Below are 20,193 nucleotides of genomic sequence, written 5' to 3' on the forward strand. Positions count from 1 at the left end.
GAAAGCCGGTGGAATACCAAACTGGGAGCAAATTTTACTTTATCTGGCTTTTAGTGGAATTAACAGAAGTCTGTGGTGATCTTTTTTTCTCCCCCTCTGGAATGATGAGCACTATAAATGCTATTATCTACACTTGGCCCCAGTAACTTGATGGGCATGCTTCTTCAGATTATAACAAAGAATCTGCTTAGAGCTTAGGAGATTTGTTTAGTGGGCAGAGGACAGTCCAAGCCTCTTGATTTTCTCAGCTGTCCCATAGAGCTCAGCCTATTTGGCTTTTGTAAAATACTCAAATGCTTTGGAAAGTACACAATAAAACCTTATGATAGAAATATATGCAACAGGAAAAATTCTGGGAACAGAGCAGCATCACTTGAGCTTTTCCAGGCTGAACATAACTAATAAAAGCCAAATATCCGTGGCTTCCTGGTTTATGTAAACAGCCCTACAACTGACATTTCAACTGCTAGAGATTTCTGAGATATCCTCCCAGTTGACTAAACAATGTTGCTATCAGCAAGAAGCTTATGAACCAAATCTAAACCTGGGCATGGATTTTCAGGACTTTTGTCCCATACTGTGAGCACTGGCCTCATTTGACAATTTTACATTTTTCTCTTCAGTTTGTTTTTCCCTGTTTTGCACATTATTTTCCCTGAATTTGGATTAGATTTTGCTATTACATTTTCCAAACCACTACCACACTTTTTAATCTCCCAAATCTGATGTTGTCTGTCTTTCAGGTGGCAATTCATTCTGTGCTTGAAAAACTTTTTAGAAGCATTTGGAGTTTACCCAACAGCAGAGCTCCATTTGCTATAAAATACTTTTTTGACTTTTTGGACGCCCAGGCTGAAAACAAAAAAATCACAGATCCTGACGTCGTACATATTTGGAAAACAAACAGGTGGGAATGTAGGTGATTATTGCCTGTTTTCAAGAATCTGGGACAGAATATTAACTAAAAAAAAGACAGATAGTTACAGAAGGATTCATTTATCTCTATATCAGAATCTTTGGGCTTGGTAAGCTATCATGTCAAAGTAGTTTCTTATTCTGTTACTATTTTTAAACAATAAAGGAAACTATTCCTATGCCAAGAATCCTATTCTTGAAGATAAACTGTTATCTTTGGTGCATGATAAAGACTTTGTCTCGAATGTTAAGTTGACCAGCAAAGAATGAGAAATTAATATTTGTGATTTTATATCATTTTTGCATTAGAGAAAATGTTATGATAAACCATTTTTAGTTCCTAATCAGTTACTTTGCAGTCCCAAACTGTCTATACTCATTCTGTACAGATTTTTTTTTATTTTATCAAGTGCAGTACTCAGATACTATGGTAATTAGCCAAAAGTCTGTGTTTTGTTTTGTATTTTAATATTTTACCTTAAGCACAGGCAAGGTATCCAAATTTTGTCTCCTCAGTAAAGAAATGTAGCTCATGATCTCTCTTTGAAATGCTGTGTGCATGGGCCGGATAAGACTCAGTTATGATGAAGTAGAACTTCTCAGTGCAAGCCCAAGGCTTTCCAGGCACTGAAGGCGGCCAGGTCACTTTAAATGAGTATCAAAAGCTGAAGTTTCAGAGCTCTAGGTCTAATTTCCCATTTAATCCAGATCTATCCCAATTCTCTACACTGGCTTGCTCCCTTCTCTTCCTGTGTTCTAGCATCTTTTTTTGAGACAGGGTCTCCTTCTTGTCGCCCAGGCTGGAGTGCAGTGGTGGAATCTCGGTTCACTGTAACCTCTGCCTACTGGGCTCAAGTAATTCTCCCACTTCAGCTTCCCAAGTAGCTGGAATTCGAGCATGCCACTGCACTCAGCTAATTTTTAAAACTTTTTGTGAGATGAGGTCTCACTACATTGCCCAAGCTGGTCTCAAACTCCTGGACTCAAGCCGTACTCCTGCTTCAGCCTCCCAAAGTAGTGAGATTACAGGTGTGAGCCACTGCCCCTAGCCTGTTCTAGCCTCTTATCTGTAGTCCCTGCCACTCCCAACCACTCCCACATCAAGCCTGGGAGCTGAGGACCACCATTCCACCTTGAAGATTGTGGCATCTGAGCAGGGCAGCAGCCAGGACAGTAAAGCTATTGGGAGACCCAGCAGCATATGGTGGAGATAATGAGCTGGGCCAGAGTTGAAAAGGAGATAATGGAAGGACTTTGAACCAGTCCCAAGTTCATGTTCGGGTATTTGAGTACCTACTATGGGCCAAGCAGTTAGGTGCTGGAGATACAGTAACAAAACAGATGAAAGTCCAGGTCCCATTCTAATAGCTGGGGACAGACACTAAATGCAGTATGTAAACAGTAGTACATTAGCAGATGATGAGTGCAGTGGAGAAAGTAGGAAAGGAGGCTAGTATGTGTCAGGACTAGGTGATCCGAGAAGGCCTCACAGAGATGGTGACACTTGAGCCAAGTCTTGAAAGAGGAGAGGGCATAAACCATGAGACTACCTGAGGCAAGAAAGTTTCAGGCAGACAGATGCCAAGAGCACAAGTTGTGAGGCACATGCTTGCTTGACCCATATGAAGAACAGCAAGGAGTATAGGAGAGTTGGAATGAGTGTGGTGAGGAGCAGTGGGATAGGAGGGCAGAGGGCCAGGTCGTGCAGGGTGTTATCCAGAGGGGGATGGACAGCCTCCGAGGGTTGGAGCAGAGGAGAGACGTAGCCTGATTCTGTGTTGAGAGGACTGCTGATAGGCGAGAACAAACTGTCAGGGAAATAATCCAGGTGAGAGAGATTATATATATAATCAAGAGCTATCTGGAGAAAATTCTTGTCCATGGCCATTTTCAAACTTACCCTCCTCTATCCTCCTTTTCAGTAGCTCTGGCAGTTAACCCTTTCTTGTTCTTTCCAAGTGAGCTTCTGTCTGTCATTTGGTATGTTTGCCTAAGCAGAGTTGTATACTTCAATAACAAGGACAAAAACACTCGTTTACAAACTGTGATAAACAGACCATTGGCTTCATGAATGGCCCTATTTCATGAATGGCCCTATTTGAAAAGAGATTATTCTCTCTTTGAACAGCCTTCCTCTTCGCTTCTGGGTAAACATCCTGAAGAACCCTCAGTTTGTCTTTGACATTAAGAAGACGCCACACATAGACGGCTGTTTGTCAGTGATTGCCCAGGCATTCATGGATGCATTTTCTCTCACAGAGCAGCAACTAGGGAAGGTAAGGCCCAACTTGAGTATTTCCTGTATGAGTCTTATGAGTTTGACACACTTGTCTTTCTGATAAGCACTCAAATAACAAACAATTGGTCTAAACTACACCAGCTAAAAAGAAATAGCAAGGGCCACTGTAAATTTGCTGTTCTTTAAAATCTGTCTCATTATTTTTAATCTAATTTTTTAAAAGGGAAAAACAAAATAATTAGCCCCACCTGACTGCAGAATTCTGCCTGTGAAAAACTTTATCACAAAGTATGCGTTTTGTTTCCTAGAAAAACATTCTATGGACACTGATAAACTGTTAACCCAAAATATGCAACTATTGAAATTTGCCTAAATAAATTCTATTTGAATATACATAAAATGCCTATTGGAATGTAACACATTGCTTATGGGACAGAAAATCTTGCCTGAGATTTCTAACAATACCAGTTTGTCTGTTTCTAATCAAAGCATGAGTACTGTTTTCCTATGGTTTTCTTTGCTGATCAAAAGTCCCAAGAACGCAAAGAAAGATAAAAATACAGAGCAAACTTTGAAAGAGATGTTTTGGTCTTATTTGAGCGCTCCAAAATATACGAAACTGAGCAATATCTGTGCCTAATGGATCTTTGAACACTGAGGAGGAGCTCTTGGGTGGGACTTTAAGAGTACCTGGAATGAATGGAGACTGATGTTCCGTAGGTGCCTCAGACTCCCAGTCATAATCTAAACTCTTTATCATCAGTATTTCTGCAAAACAAACCTGTTTTTACTTTTGTCTTCCCTAGCATTGCCTAGTCTCTCAAGGTAGAATCCTCAACGTTATCTTTGATTCACTCCTCTTCCTTCCAACCTCTATCCCCAAACTATTGGTTACCACTCACTTCTGTCTCAAATGTCTGTCCCTCCCTCCTCCTTACTTAGCCTTATCACTTAGCCTTATCCCTTCATCCCATCCCTACTGGGATAATAATTGCTTCCTAATTGGGGTCCTTGCCCCTGCTGTCTACCTATCCCCTAAACTTTTCCTTTTCACTCTCTCTCAGGTAATCTTTCTAAAACATAAATCTGATGTTGTCAGTCTGCTTCTTAAAAATTGCAAATATTTCCCATTACCACCTACCAGCTAAAGTCTTCACAGTGCAACATAGTGCTTCCTGATGGCCTTCAGCCCTCTTTGCTGGCCTCGTTATTTTCTTGCACACTCCACATACCCACTGTGCTACAGCTTTTACCTTTCCCAAGTTCACACCATGAACTTGTTCTCACACCCCTTTGCTCATCTTTCCTGTCTTACAATCTGTCTAGTAAAATCCTCCCCATTCATTCATCATAAACATTTTATTCATTCAACAAACATAATTTCCTAATGAGGACCAGAAACTGTAGGAGACTCAGATCAGTCTAAATACGCCTACTTTGTGAACTTCCCCAATGTATTTCCTACAGTACTTTCTTCATTTGACTAACAAAGTTCATCTTAGCTTGCAGCACACTGAAAGGCACTTAAATGTTTATTCACACTAAAAACATTTATGAATTATGTTCTTGACACATTTCACTTAATCCTCACAAGTACCAAATAAGGTAGTTGTTATTACCCTCATTTTATAGATGAGAAAATTGATGTTCTGGGAGGTTACAAGTCTTGCCTGAAACCACACAAAGTAGCAAATTATGATTTCTGATTTATCCAACTCTTTTTGTCAACTCCTGCTGCTAATTATTTGTATCATAGTAAGCACTTCGTAAATCTGTCTTTGCAACTAGATTGTAAGCTTCTCAAGGGCAGTCACTGGTCTTCATCATTGTACTCTCAATGCCTGCTCCAGTGCTTGCTTAATAATGTTTACTGAATGAATGAATGATAGCATGATTTCTGGGTTCCACTTAAATTTGACAAATGAGAAAATCTCAGTAATATCTCAGTCTCTAGGCATCCTTCAGAATGATTCATCAAGCCATTGATTCAGCCTCATGGGCTGGGACATTAGCCCTATCGTTAACTTACCTATCTTTCCTGAGTAGAATTTTTTAAAGTTTTGTGAAAAATAATGACTTTTAAAAATAAAATCATATTTAATTTTTAAATATCACTGTTATAATTATGTAGAAACATTCAACCTGCCAGGGAACCTTTGCAAAATCACACATCAGAGCCACCAATACTAATGACCATGTGTTCCCTTGAAGAAACTGGAAGATCTTTATAATCTAATGAAATAAAAGGGACAAGCTGGAAAATCTGCCACTGCCAATTACTTACCAGTTTCATGGTTATATAAAGGGCTCAATCAGACCTACAATCAAGTCTTTTATAAATGCCAAATTCACTGGTGGGTGAGGATGAGAGCAAATGTTTTAATTCAGGCTTTTTACAACCATTAGTAATGAACTATGATTGAAATAAGTTCCATTGTTACAGTAACTCAAAATCATGCAAAAATAATAATTTTAGTTCTTTTATGAGAGGAAGGCAGAATATATTAGCATTTAATCTGCCTGAAAATAACAGTGACTCACCAGAACTATATAGATAGCAGTCGGTCATTCAGTCAACAACATTTAAGGCCTATTGCATGAAGCCTTCTAGCAAGAGGTAAAACTGGTGGTGGGGGTTCAGCTACATTGGTGTATTATAAATTCCTCCCCCACCTTTTTTTTTTTTTTTTTTTTTTTACTGTTTTGGTGATGGTTGCTTTTTTTTTTTTTTTCTTCTTCCCCAGGAAGCACCAACTAATAAGCTTCTCTATGCCAAGGATATCCCAACCTACAAAGAAGAAGTAAAATCTTATTACAAAGCAATCAGGGATTTGCCTCCATTGTCATCCTCAGAAATGGAAGAATTTTTAACTCAGGAATCTAAGGTATCATTAGAAAGCAGAAATAAGCTTATATTTGGTTACTTTAAGTCATTTCAGAATCTCTCAACAAGTCTTTCTTTTAGAAACACGAAAATGAATTTAATGAAGAAGTGGCCTTGACAGAAATTTACAAATACATCGTAAAATATTTTGATGAGGTAAGATTTTAAATAACATTGTTTTTAACCTATGAATCAGGCACAAGGATGTGGTTATAGCATTCTATCAGTTTCAGAACAGCTCTGGCATCCCAAAAGGCCAGAAAGGGAAGCCAGGAAGCCTGTCTGAGATGGGGGATCCTGGCACTGAGCCAGACCCTGCACATGGCTGCTCCTCTTACAGTTTTATCATGCTGCCCACATTTGGACCAGCCTGAATGTACATTTGAGTTCATGGGGCCTACAGTCACACTGACTCAAGTTAACTTTGATGAGTAAGTAGTGGCCCTATCAAATGGGGTCAGCTTATGCTTGATTGTAATTTGCTAAAAATGAAAGCTAAGCTTGTTAAATTGCCTAGATTCTGTATTCAATCGTTATATGAAATTATGACATATTTCTAACTTAAGCAACTATTTCAATAAACCATTCTCCTTTATGATTAATTCTCCTTAATCTGGGTTTTTTTCTTTGGAAATTCACACAGACACATTCATCAGATGCTTTGTTTCCAAACAAATGTTAACTCCCCCTTCCCTGATTCCCCCCCAATCAGTCATGCTGGGACAGGCTATCCATGTCAATGGTGAGAATAGCTCACCAATTCCATTTGCTACTTGAAGATGAAGTGAAGCTCTAAGGTAGGGTAGAGGCAATGAGTTCTTAAACATGATAAGCATCCCTCGTTCCAGGGGTCAGGGGAGAGAAGGGAAGCACTGGGGAAGGGAGGGGAAGAGGAGGGACTACACTGCCCAGATGGGAGGGAAGGGAAGGATCTGTCTCTGACCAGGATGTCCTTGCCTGCTGCATTTAAGGAGAAATACTTGCCTGCATGTTGGCTGCCCAGGAATGCTTGCTGTGCTTGGAATGGCTGTGACATAATGCATAAAGCAGGGCCTTGGAAGCCTGGCCCCATATTTGTAAGCAAATAGTTGGTATTTCTTGCGAGCTTCTATTTTAAGCCAAGGTATTGTTGATCCTGTGATAAGGACTTAGCAAAACAACTTGCAAAGTGAGTATGTAAATGATGGAAGAAAATGTTGGCATCTGTTTCATACAGATTTTACCACTCATAGCATCAGGTATGCAAAAAACAGAATTGTAATGCTAAAACCACAATATCTAAAATAACTGTTCTAATTGTCAACAGATTCTAAATAAACTAGAAAGAGAACGAGGGCTGGAAGAAGCTCAGAAACAACTCTTGCATGTAAAAGTCTTATTTGATGAAAAGAAGAAATGCAAGTGGATGTAAGCACTCTGGGGCCTGGCTTAATCTGGCAAAGTTCTTCAGACGACTTGGGAGCAAAATGGCTGCTTGAGCTACTCTGTGTCGTTAATTTCTTGTTTGCACATAGGTTCCACTTTGAGCACTGTCTTTTTAAGAGACCAAGGCACATGCACAGCTTTAAAAAAGCATACCAACCATTGTGCCTGTGTGTCTACTGTGGGAACCCTTCTGTAAATAGAGTTGAAGTGGTTGTTGCAAACAGTCTCCTTGTTTACAGAGAATACAGGGCCAGTAAGCGAATGTCAGTATTGTAACTACAGTCTCCACTTAAGCACAATGATATAAGTGGTTTTGTTTGAAAACTACAGCTATGTAGCACTTGTGCTACACTGTACCTCTGCATTGTAAGGGGATACTGCCAGTGCTCAAAACAAAATGTGAAATGAGTCATTTGGAAACAAGGTGGGGGTGTTAGGGCAACCTCGAGGATTTGCAGCATTGAAACTTTCCCCAGTAGTTCTTGGAAAAGCCGACCGCAGAATTTGGTAGTGTACACTTAGCATTTGTGAGTGTGTGTGTGTGTTTAAACCAAAAACTAACAGTGTTGCAACATTGTTGAAAGGGCTCGTGTTTTTCAGTGGTCATCAACTGCACTCCATCAAACTCACCTCCATTTCACCAAGGAGCTCTAAAGTAAGGAGAGTGGGCTTTATTTAAATGAACAGCATTTTAACCAGATACTTTGTCTTAATGTATGTTCCTTTTTTTCCAACCTATTTTTTCATACTAAATGTATTTGATAGTGGACATGTTGAATATTTACAAAAAAATCAATTCATTTCTGTTTCAAAACCTTTGATCAGAACGATCTGTGGAAGAGTAACTCCATTTCTATATGAGTGTCTCCTTGCTTTAGATTTCTGGTGAACCCTGTGGTTATGAATACTTGTGTGTGATTTTAAAAAAAAGATACATTTTACATTTCATCGAATTGCTGTTCACACTGGAGTATTATATATAAATATATATATTTGAGGCCCAAGGCCTGAAAAGTATTAGTATACAACTTGGTATCTTAGTCTTACTATGTACTTTTTGAAAGTATTCCTCGCAGGAGAAAGAATTTAAAATACTCATTTTATTCATGCCTTTCTTTTTAAAAAATTCTCTATCCAGTTATACTGTAGTCTTTTTAGTGCTGATTTTTTATTCCTGAATTTTTGCTGCTCATGACCAGTTTTAATACCACTGTGTTTTCCTTCTATTAAACCAGAAGAAGTAAACAGCATAATTGGCAACTCTTTTCTTGTGGCAGGCACCTTTTACCCTTGGTGCTCCAAATCCCCCATCTAGGAAAGAAATTTTTTCAAGTCAAATAACATTGATCACATATTCCTTGAAATCATTTACCAACACTGTATGGAGCATTAGGATTTAAATATGAATTTGTCTTAGATAAAGGCAATTCCTTTTTGCTCCTGAATTATCTGGAAAAGCATGAGAGAGGTGACACCTCAACAAACTGATCAGAGAAAATAAGCAGTTACTACCCTGATAGGCACCTTCCCAATCCTGTTGCTTTTGACCATTGTCTGTCCAACGGACACACCTCAAACAAAACTACCAAATAGGTTATAGATCAGAATAAAGGTGAGAGGTCTGGTCCCCATCTAAGGCTGCTACAGTCTTCAAAGAGGCGAAGGAGTTCATAAGAGAACAACAGTAGGAGAGTTGAGAGCCAAGGGTAGGAGAGTTGCCCAAAAGACTTCCCCTACTTTAGGGTACTGAAAACGCAAAGGATCAGCTACAGCTTTATCTAAGTATTTACTGAATGCTACATGAGGGTGTCCCTGTCCAGCTTTCTGACACATGAGTCCTGTGTGGAGAGTTACCTCCTCTTCCGGGGACTGTGCTGTTGGGAACTTTGGGCAAGTCACTTACCTCTTTGTGCCTCAATTTCTGTATAATATTTCTAAGCTACCTCACTGAGGTGGTATGAAGATTCACTAATGTATGTAGCGTGTTTGTCAATCCTCCAGTGAAAAGCACTATCTAGATCACATTTTGGATCACATTAGCCAAATGCAGTAAATGGCCAAATTAGATGTGTGCTGAAGACAATCAATCAGTCACTGGGTCTATATTAAACAGCAACCAGAGCAACAAATGGCAAACAATTTCTATTTTCAAGTTTCTTTGCATATTTTTTTGGTGCAAAACAGTTCATTTATAAACTTTTTTTTCTAACACTAGTGTCTACAGCAGCATTTAAAAAATTCTGTTACCTTTTCTGTATTAGGATTTAAAGTCTATTTCTTATTGTATACCTGATTGAAGCTGTTCTTGGAGATGAATGTTTTAATGTCTATACCCAAAAAAAAATAAACATTTTGATGTAACTGTGGACTATTTTTTTTTTTTTCAATTTTCTAGTTATAATAGGTTTTTTATTCTAAGTGGCTGCATGGAAATTATTTTTCAGAGACAAGGTGTCACTGTATATGCTGTGAATAAGCAGCTATACTATGTAGTAAGTAAACCTAGTTTCTTGCTAAATGGTGCTAAGGACTGCTCAATTACAATCCTGGCCTCCACTATCAACCTGGACTTTTGACTATAAACACCTTGGGATAATGAACATTCCACTTAATTTGGGAGACTTGAGCTTTAGCCTTGTTAACATGAAATTATTCCAGCAGAATTCCTCTAAAAGATACCACATTAAAAAGGCTTCCAGTGGGTGTAAAAAAAAAAATGAGAGCATACTTAGGGACACAAAACACATATTTGGTTAGAGCTACAGTAATGGGAAGTAAAGTTAAATACCAACAATGTTTATAAAGGGATCTGAGTTCAAGTTTTATAATCAATGGCCCCCTTGTTAATACAATAATATTTAATTATTTGCACTTATTTTCTCTTCTAACAAAGCCAAAGTCAGTAGACGGTCATGTTGCTAAATATATGCTATATGGTTTATGTAAAATTAAACACAAGACGATATAGATTTAAAAAATATTAAGGTCTTTAATAAATTATGTATGTGTACACAGCTTTTAGAAAAGGTAGCCTTTTGAATATAGATACCTTTACCTTCTTTATGCTGACTTTTAAATTGTCATCTTTTTATATAGTAAACCAGAAGAGGTGTACGGACCCTGTTATTGCCAAGTATCCCAAGGATGAAGAGGGAATTAATGATAGTTATATTTCATTCAAAATGCCAAAAAAAATTTCAACAAAGTAAAAATTTTAAAACTTGACTCTAGTTCCTTTCATTCTCAAACCATTGTCAAATATTCTAAATATCTCTGAGACTTTCTCTTGTAATGCTTCACTTGTATAATCCTAAAATCCTGACAGTCATACAATACAGCATGTAGTAGTAGGTACCTTTTCTTGAGGCACATTCAAGTATTTTGGCAAACAGTAAAAAGTATCTAAATGCCACAGGTTAAAACATCAAGTTTTACTGAGTCACCAACTTCACCTCTTTTGATCTGCCTGTTCTCCAAGAACATCATTCTCCAGAAGATCCAAGTTCCTCTAGTTGTTTTCTTTGTGTTGTCTCCAGTTCTTCTAGTCTTTTGCGAAGTAGGGAGAGTTCCCTTTGATGTTGTTCCTCCTTAAAATGATGTAGAGAAAGCATAGCAAAAGAAACTATTAAAAAACTAGTAGAAAAATAACTGTTAGGCAGCAGCCTTGGACTGCCTCTTTTATATATGCCTATAATATGTGGCAAGGAAATGTTGACCACCGTAGCAGTCTAAAAACAGTAGCATGGGCTAAACTACCATCTAGTTTTGCTTCTCTCCTGCCTCAGGCTCTAGCCTTAAGCAAAACCCATAGTCTGTTCTTCTCTAAGTGTAAAATTCACCAGGGAGTGAATTAGAAAATACTAATGCAGGGCCCACGTATACTTACATGGCATCTTTCCAACAACACTGGTGTTTAACAGCAGTTTATTATATAATAAAGCACTTGGCCTTAGATTCAATTCAGTGATTAAAATCTGTGCTTACATTATAAAATGTAATTACTTATTAATATTCCATCTTCTGAAAATGAATCAAATCTGATTCCTTCAATACCTCAGGGGCCTGATACAACAGAAAGAGCCCAGGTTTTGGATTCAACAGGTTTAGGTTTGAAACTTTGTCACTTATTAGCTATGACCTTATGCAAGTCACTTCAGTCTGAATCAGTTCCCTTACCTATGAATTAGGAATAGTAATATCTGCCCTCAAAGCATTTTTCGTTAGTATTAGGCATTGCACGGAACATGCAGTTCACTGCGTTAGTAAATTCTCAGTAGTAATTAGTATTAACATTATGAATAAGCTACAAACTCTAGGTTACTCAAAGACTCAATCAACTTTCCTCTTTTCTATTGTCCAGTAAGAGATTTCACTCCCAGCACCATCACTAAAGGATCATGATTCAAACTGAATTCAGCAAATGTCTAGGCTAAATGAAAGGGAAGAAGTTAAAACTAGTTTTAAATGTTTATGCCATTTTTGTGGTGAATTTTGAGCACTGACCAAAGTGATAATTTGAGTTTTATCACCATATTTAAACATTAAAAACCTACAAAAATGTATGACTTTTTTTTCTAAAAAAAATAAATGCTCATACCTGCATATGAGGAAGAAATGGTAGTTCCATGCTTGCAACCATGGCTGATGATTGAAAGCTAACAGGATTGATAGATGCCGTTGGAGGCATGTTAGGGACCAAAATTAGACTTCGAAATTCATTATGTCTTCTCTGTATATCTTTTAGTCTTTTTTGAAGCCTTGTATAGTCTTCAAAAGGAACATTTTGTCTTAAAAAGAAAAAATGTTTATTTAATATGGTTATACCCTATTGAAGCACAGTATGATTCACAGAATATAATTTTAAACTGGAAGAGGATTTCTAAATTATGAGATCTATATATAATATATAGATAAAAAATCTGTTTACCTAGAAAGATAAACAGAAACATGACATAACATCTTACTCATTAGCAATCATTAGCATTGCAGACTATCAACTCATTATAAAGTTATATTTGCTAATTAAAGATCTAAAATCTTTTGATACTTTGATACCCACTCCTACCCTCCCACTCACTCCCATTCATGAATCCTGAAACTAAAGGGAGACTCTAAACCAAAAGAATGCCTTATCTTACAGAAAGAATCAAATAAAAATACAGTTCATCCCTCAGTATACACATGGGATTAGTTCCAGGACATCCCTCATATATCAAAGCCTATGCATACAAGTCCCGCAGTCAGCCCTGCAGAAACCTGCATAATGGAAAAGTTGGTTCTCTGAACTGGAGGGTTTCACATCCTGTGGAATACTATATTTTCTATCCATGTTTGCCTGAAAAAAAAATCTGCATATAAGTAGATCCATGCAGTTCAAGCCCATGTTGTCAAGGGTCAAGTGTAAAGAAAATGCTAGATTGAAGCTTACAAAATTGCCATTTTTAATAGGTGAAATATGGTCAAATATAGAGATTTTCACATAGTTCAATCTAATTTTTAAAATGTCAGTGTGATATTATAGTAAGAAATATATATTTGGTCTTTGCCCTTGGTTCCTGGCACATAGCTCCTAAAACTCTGGGAAACTGAATTGATAAGAGTATCTTTTGTATATAAATAAGGTAACTGGTGGCTGGGGGCCCCTGAATAGCTTTAGGATGATCGGGCAGGTCACCAGAAAGATTGAGGCATGATTGGAGGGTTGGAACTTTCAGCCCCACTCTCCAACCCCCCGCCACCGCATGACATCTGGGAAGGTAAAGGGCTAAAGGTTGAGTTGATCACCAACGGCCAATGATGTAATCAATCATGTCTATGTAATGAAGCCTCCATAAAAATCCAAAAGGCTGGGGTCAGAGAGCTTCTGGATTGCTGAACATGTGGAGGTGTCTGGAGGCAGGCATGCCCAGAGAGGGCATGGAAACTCCATGCCCCCTTCCTCATACTTTTTCCTATGTATCTCTTTCATCTGGCTGCTCATCTGTATCTTTTGTAATACCCTTTCTAATAAGCTGGTTAACATAAGTTTCCCTGAGTTCTGTAATCTGCTCTAGCAAATTAATTGAACATGATGAGCAGATCATGGGAACCCCAATTTACAGCCATTTTTAGCCAGTCAGTCAGAAGCGCGGGTTACAACCTGGGGCTTATGGCTGCATTCTGAAGTGGGGAGCAGTGTTGTGGGACTGAGCCCTCTACCTGTGGGATCTGATGCTAAATCCAGGTAGACAGTATCAGACCTGAATTACAGGACACCTAGCTCGTGTCCACTGGAGAACTGATTACTCCATGTATAGGAAAAAACCCCAAACATCTGGTGTCAGAAATGTTGTGCTGACTGTGTGAGAATAGGAAAAACACTGGTTTCATAATAGGAAAAAAACCAGTGTTTTTCCTATTATAAAAGGTAATCACAAAGGTGAAGCTACACAACTTTAGGAAAAAAGACAAGGAGAAAAAGGCTAACTTTCCAGGCCTTCACAGATCATCATTTTTTGGACATGACTTTCAATAACCATTAATCACACCAGTAATCAAATATAATTTCAAAATCACTCAAAATTCTAGATGATCTGCACCACAGCTGGCCAATCTTGAATTGCTAACGTTTCAATATTAATGTTTATGGAAGAGGAAGTACATTGAATTCTGTTTTAGAAGGACTGAGCCAGGAATGGTGGCTCATGCTTGTAATCCCAGTGCTTTGGGAGGCTGAGGCAGGAGAATGGACTAAGCCTAGGGGTTCGAGGCTACAGTTAGCTATGATTGTGCCACTGCACTCCACCCTGGACAACAGACCAAGACCCCATATTAAAAAAAAAAAAAGAATTGAAACAAAATTGAAAATTACAAGTGTGTTTGTAATTTACAAATTACTACCAAATTAATAAACTAAAGGTGGCTTCCTACTTTGGAACATAGTATTATAAGGCTGGCACTAATTCTACAGTCTAGAAGCCTCTAGAATGTTCTTTAAAAAACAATTGTTCACCTTTTGGTAATAATTGCACCCAAGAACACCAGTGCACATCATAAAACATCACTGCATGGTATTATAGGCAGTTTCCACTACAGAAAAACCTAATACTTGAATAGCTAAGGTGCTAAAGGCTACCACTAATTCACTAAATTAAAAAGATTTTTCTTAACTTGAATCAAATGTGTCATATAATGCCACTACCAACAATTTAATATGACAAATCTCTGCTTTAAAAATGCTGATGATCCTGATTATCAGATGTGCTTGAATGTGACTACAAAAGCTCAATAGTATCTCCACACCAGGAAACCAAAACTGACCTTTGATTCAAAGTTGCAGCCACAATTTTCAGAACTATGCAATAGCTACAACTGTCTTGTCTCAGCAGCAAGGACTAACACCACTCCTTGCTACCAAAGCCAGTGACACTTTCTGTTAGTCCCAACCATAAGGCATGTGATAGAGACCTGGCATGTGATAGAGACCTTTTGGTTTAAAGGAACATTCAGTTAGGGGGTGAAAAAAAGGATAGTACATTAAGAGTTATCAAGTTGTCTTAGAACTCTTGTAAATGTATATTTTAAAAGAAAAGAAGGTACATTATACTTAGAGACAAAGTTCTATGACCTCAAAATAACCACATGGGGTAGATACACATACAAACACATTACCTATTTAACACCTGATTTTCTGTTTCCAATTCTTCTTTCTTTGCCTCCAAGACTTCTACTTTCTCTTGTAGTCTTTTCAATTTGTTTTCATGGAGAGATTTTCTCTAGGAAAAGAGAAATATGAACAAGTATGTTAACACATAATCTCTTATTTGAATAAAACTATATAGAAAATATTTTACTCACCAAAAACTGTATTTAGATATGAATGTTTTCAGTGAATACTAGAAACAAAGATTAGTAGACATGACTCTTTCTGAAAATTGCAAAGATAATAAACCACAAATCTATCTAATATTCTCAATGTGACAATTATGAATGCCAAACAAAAAAATTGGTATCAATAATTGCTGCAAATAAAAAAATCTACAAAGGGAAGGAGTCAAATTCTACTACCAAGTCTGCCTTTACATCTGGTAAGAAATAATGAGTTCTCCATTGTCCCAGAAGATAGCATGTGTTTAAGAGAACTAAGCCAGGTACAGTGGCTCATGCCTGTAATCCCAGTGCTTTGGGAGGCTGAGGCAGGAGGATGGATTAAGCCTAGGAGTTCAAGGCTACAGTTAGCTATGATTGTGCCATTCAAGAACCCATCTTAAAAAAATAAAAATAAAAGGTGGGGGGCGGGGCGGGGTGGGGCGGGGTGGGGCGGGGCGGGGCGGGGCGGGGCAGGGCCGGGGGCGGTGGCTCATGCCTGTAATCCCAGCACTTTGGGAGGCTGAGGCGGACAGATCACAAGGTCAAGAAATTGAGACTATCCTGACCAACATGGTAAAACCCGTCTCTACTAAAAATACAAAAATTAGCTGGGCGTGGTGGCAGGTGCCTGTAGTTCCAACTACTTGGGAGGCTGAGGCAGGACAATCACTGGAACCTGGAAGGCGGAGGTTGCAGTGAGCCGAGATTGCGCCACTGCACTCCAGCCTGGCAAAAGAGCAAGACTCCGTTTCAAAAAAAGAAAAGAAAAAAAAATTACAAGCATATTTGTAATTTATAAATCACTACAAAATTAATAAACTGAAGGATCAGAAAGCTAAGATAGATATGGATGCATCTGTTTAAAAGTTGCCTTTCTAAATCTTAAAACGAAAAAGTTTAAACTTTACAATATACAAAGGAAAAAATTTCTAAGTAAATATTGTATGGTTTGATTAAATAATATGGAAAAGCCCAGGTAAAATGCAAAAGGAGTATATGGAAAAAAGTAGTTTTTGGTTTTTTTTTTTTCAGTTTTTATACACAGGCCTTTTGTTTTTTAATAGAAAAACACCTATAATGTTAAAACTCATTTAGTCACTACAAACCTTTTAGGTATTTGTTTTTGAATTCTTTTTTAACTGAAGCATAATCTTATAGAGAAATGCATAGAATATAAATGTAAAGCTCAATGAAAAACCACAAAACAAATGCTGGCATGATTCCCTTGTAGGTCAAGAGCACTGCCATGCCAGAAGGGCCCCTTCCTTTCCCCCTTCCAATCACTAGGCCTGTCATCCTCTGAAAAGGTAACCAACTAATTTACTCCCAAAAGTATAGTTTACTTTTGCCATTTTTGAACCTCATATACATACAACCATAGTATGTACTCTTTTATTAATGGCTTTATTTCACTTAACATTGTGAGATCTGTTACTTACAGATATACTTCATTAATTCCCACATATTATATTCCACTTATGATTATTGCATAGTCTAGTATATTCACTCAGTATACCATCAAGGGTTATTTGCATTATTTCCAGTTGGGACTATTACAAATAACTCTGCTACGAGCATTCTTTCTCATGTTTTGATTGTCCCACATCCTCCAACATCCCAGGTGGTTTCCTCATGCTCCTGTCTGGGGCAAAAGAACCATTCTTCTGGCCTTTATCACCATAAAGTATTTATTTACGAATTTATAGGTAGTTAAGGAGTCCATCTGTCTATCCATCCACCCATTCATATGAAAGAAATCATAAATTTATGCTCTTTTGTATCTGGACTTTTTTCTCAACATTTTATATGACTAAGCCATGGGTGTTGTATTGTCACAGCACCTCTTTTTCACTGTAATGCTGTCATCCACTGTACAAATATACCACATTTAATCCATTTTCCTGTTGATGAAAATTTAAATTGTTTCCAGTCTGGGGATATCATAAATATTTTATGAACATTCCTAAACATGTTTTTGGCACATGTAAGTACCTCATTCTCTTGAGTATACACCTATGAGTGGGTCATAGTGTATACATGTTTTAGCTTTAGTAGATACTGCCAGTTTTCTAAAGCAGTTCTACCAATTACATTTTCACCAGGAATATGTGAGAGTTCTAGCTGTTCCACATTTTTGCCAATACTTGGTATGGTCAGTCTTTTAGTTTTTACATCCTGTTTTGGTGAAATACAGTATCTCACCGTAGTTTTAATTTACATTTTCCTGATAGCTAAAGGTACTGAGCACCTTTTCTTATGCATGTTAGTCATCTGGATATCCCTTCTTTGTGAAGTGTCCATCCTAGTCTTTTGTCCATTAAAACTTTTGAGTAACCTGATTCCTACTGATTTGTAGTTCTTTATATATTCAAGATATGAATCGTGTGTCAGATACATAAGTATTGCAGATTGACCTTCTCCAGCCTGTGGTGTCATTTTCTTTCTATTAAGAGTATCCCTTAATAAAAAGTTTTTAATTTAAATAAAATCAATTACATCAATCATGTATTTTGTAGTAAGAACTTTTTGCATACTGCTTACCTTTACTATCCCAAGATCCTAAAATTTTCTCCCAAGTTTTCATCTAGAAGCTTTATTTTTTTTAATCTATCACACTTAGGTGTATGGTTCATTTTTATCTATGTTGTGAGGTTAGGTTGAGTTTAATCAATTGACTCACTACTCTTTATTTGAAGGAGCATCCTTTATCAAAATGCAGTGGTACCTTTAGTGTAAACCTACTTCTGCTACTGTTCCATTTGCCTGTTTATCCTTATGCCAATACCACACTGAATTACTGTAGCTTATATCTGGTGTTGATACCTGGTAGTTTTAAGTCCTCTAGCTTTATTGTTCTTCAAGATTGCTTTGGTTATTCTAGTCCTTTGTACTTTCAGATAAATTTTAGAATCTACTTTCTAATTTCTACAAATAAACCTGCTGAGGTCTTGATTAGAACTGCATTCAACTTATGGATAAATTTGGAAAGAACTGACACCTTAATATTGAATCTTCCAAGTCATGAACATGGTACCATTTTCCCTTTAGGCATTCTTCAATTTTTCTTAGCAGTATTTGTATTTCAGTGTAGAAGGCATAAACATCTTTCACTAGATTTGTTCCTAGGTATTTTATGTATCTTCATGCTATTGTAAATGGCATTTAAATATCTTCTAATTGTGTGTGTAAAGAAAAATAACTAGTATTTGTTACTTGACTTCATATTTAGAAATTTTAAAAATACACATTAACAGTTTGACAGATTTGACTTTTATGCATGCACAGTGACATTTGTGAATGATAATTTTAACTTCCTTTCTACCCTTTATGTCCATTTCTTTATTCTTAAAACTTTTTTATGCTCAGAGGTACATGTGCAGGTTTTATAGGTAAACTCATGTGCTGGTTTTAGAGGTAAATAGATTATTTCATCACCCAGATACTAAGCCTAGTACCCAAGTTATTTTTTCTGATCCTCTCCTTCCTCCCATGCTCCACTCTCAAGTAGGCCCCAGTGTTTGTTGTTCCCTTTTGTGTCTGTGTGTTCTCATCATTTAGCTCCCACTTATGAGAATGAAAACATGCAGTATTTGGTTTTCCTTTCTTGTGTTAGTTTGCTAAGGATAATGGCCTCTTGCTCCATCCATGTACCTGGCAAAGGACATTATCTCATTCTTTTTTATGGCTGTATAGTATTCCATGGTGTATATTTACCACATTTTCTTTATTCAATCTTCCATTGATGGGCATTTAGGTTGATTCTCATGTCTTTGCTGTTGTGAATAGTGTTGCAATGAACATATGCATGTATGTGTCTTTATGGCACAAAGATTTATATTCCTTTGGGAATATTTACGCAGTAATGGTATTGCTGGGTCCAATGGCAGTTCTGTTTTTAGCTCTTCGAGGAATTACCACACTGCTCTCTACAATGGTTGAATTAATTTACAGTCCCACCAACAATGTATAAGTATTCCCTTTTCTCCACAACCCTGCCAAAATCTGTTATTTTTAAATTTTTTAATAGCCATTCTGACTGGTGTGAGATGGTATCTCACCGTGGCTTTGATTTGCATTTCTCTAATGATCAGTGATATTGAGCTTTATTTCATATGCTTGTTGGTCACATGTATGTCTTCTTTTGAAAATGATCTGTTCATTTCCTTTGCCTACTTTTCATTGGAGTTGTTTTTATCCTGTAAATTTAAGTTCTTTATAGATGATGGATAGACCTTTGTCAGATGCAGATGCATAGTTAGCAAATGTCTTCTCCCATTCTGTACGTTGTCTGTCTACTCTGTTGACAGTTTCTTTTGCTGTGCAGAAGCTCTTACGTTTAATTAGAAACCCATTTATCAACTTTTGCTTTTGTTGTGATTGCTTTTGGCATCTTCACCATGAAATCATTGCCAGTTCCTATTGGTATGTCCTGAATGGTATTGCCTAGGTTGTCCTCCAGCGTTTTTATAGTTTTGGATTTTACATTTAAGTCTTTAATCCTTCTTGAGTTGATTTTTTGCATATGGTGTAAGCAGGTCTAGTTTCAATCTTCTGCATATGGCTGTTCATCCCAGCACCATTTAATGAATGGGGTGTCCTTTTTCCCATTGCTTGTTCTTGTCAGCTTTGTTGAAGATCAGATGGTTGTAGGTGTGAGGCCTTAATTCTGGTTACTCTATTCTGTTCCATTGGTCTATGTGTCTGTTTTTGTATCATATCATGCTGTTTTGGTTATTGTTGCCCTATAGTGTAAAGTCAGGTAGCATGATGCCTCCCACATTTTTGTTGTTGTTGTTGTTGTTGTTGTTTGGCATAGGATATTGCTGTGGCTATTTGGACTCTTTTTTGGTTCCATATGAATTTTAAAAGTATTTTTTCTAGT

The 20,193-nt window shown here is 37.3% G+C and overlaps 2 protein-coding genes across 23 annotated transcripts in view; one reads left to right on the forward strand and one right to left on the reverse strand.

Annotated features, from left to right (window-relative positions):
- Positions 1-10,684, forward strand: part of PLXNC1 (plexin C1) — a 159,443-nt gene extending 148,759 nt beyond the window's left edge. For 3 of the 10 annotated variants that reach the window (XM_021922778.2, XM_021922772.2, XM_021922775.2), the window contains 6 exons: positions 744-907; positions 3,044-3,191; positions 5,899-6,039; positions 6,120-6,194; positions 7,345-7,445; positions 8,064-8,563. In XM_021922778.2, coding sequence (XP_021778470.2) covers positions 744-907; positions 3,044-3,191; positions 5,899-6,039; positions 6,120-6,194; positions 7,345-7,445; positions 8,064-8,142 — 708 coding nt within the window. In that variant the 3' untranslated portion in view covers positions 8,143-8,563. Of the gene's footprint in view, positions 1-743; positions 908-3,043; positions 3,192-5,898; positions 6,040-6,119; positions 6,195-7,344; positions 9,825-10,559 lie in introns of those variants that run through there. The other 7 variants (XM_021922773.2, XR_002515781.2, XM_021922774.2 and 4 more) reach the window with 7 other exon arrangements.
- The window catches only part of CEP83 (centrosomal protein 83), a 146,846-nt gene continuing 137,081 nt past the window's right edge, over positions 10,429-20,193 (reverse strand). For all 13 annotated transcript variants that reach the window (XM_021922785.2, XM_003906963.5, XM_017946117.3 and 10 more), the window contains 3 exons: positions 15,114-15,217; positions 12,061-12,250; positions 10,429-11,050 (listed from right to left, as the gene is read on the reverse strand). In XM_021922785.2, coding sequence (XP_021778477.2) covers positions 10,946-11,050; positions 12,061-12,250; positions 15,114-15,217 — 399 coding nt within the window. In that variant the 3' untranslated portion in view covers positions 10,429-10,945. The remainder of the gene's footprint in view (positions 11,051-12,060; positions 12,251-15,113; positions 15,218-20,193) is intronic.

Source organism: Papio anubis, chromosome 9 (assembly GCF_008728515.1).
Source record: "Papio anubis isolate 15944 chromosome 9, Panubis1.0, whole genome shotgun sequence".
In the NCBI taxonomy this organism is placed as follows: domain Eukaryota; kingdom Metazoa; phylum Chordata; class Mammalia; order Primates; family Cercopithecidae; genus Papio; species Papio anubis.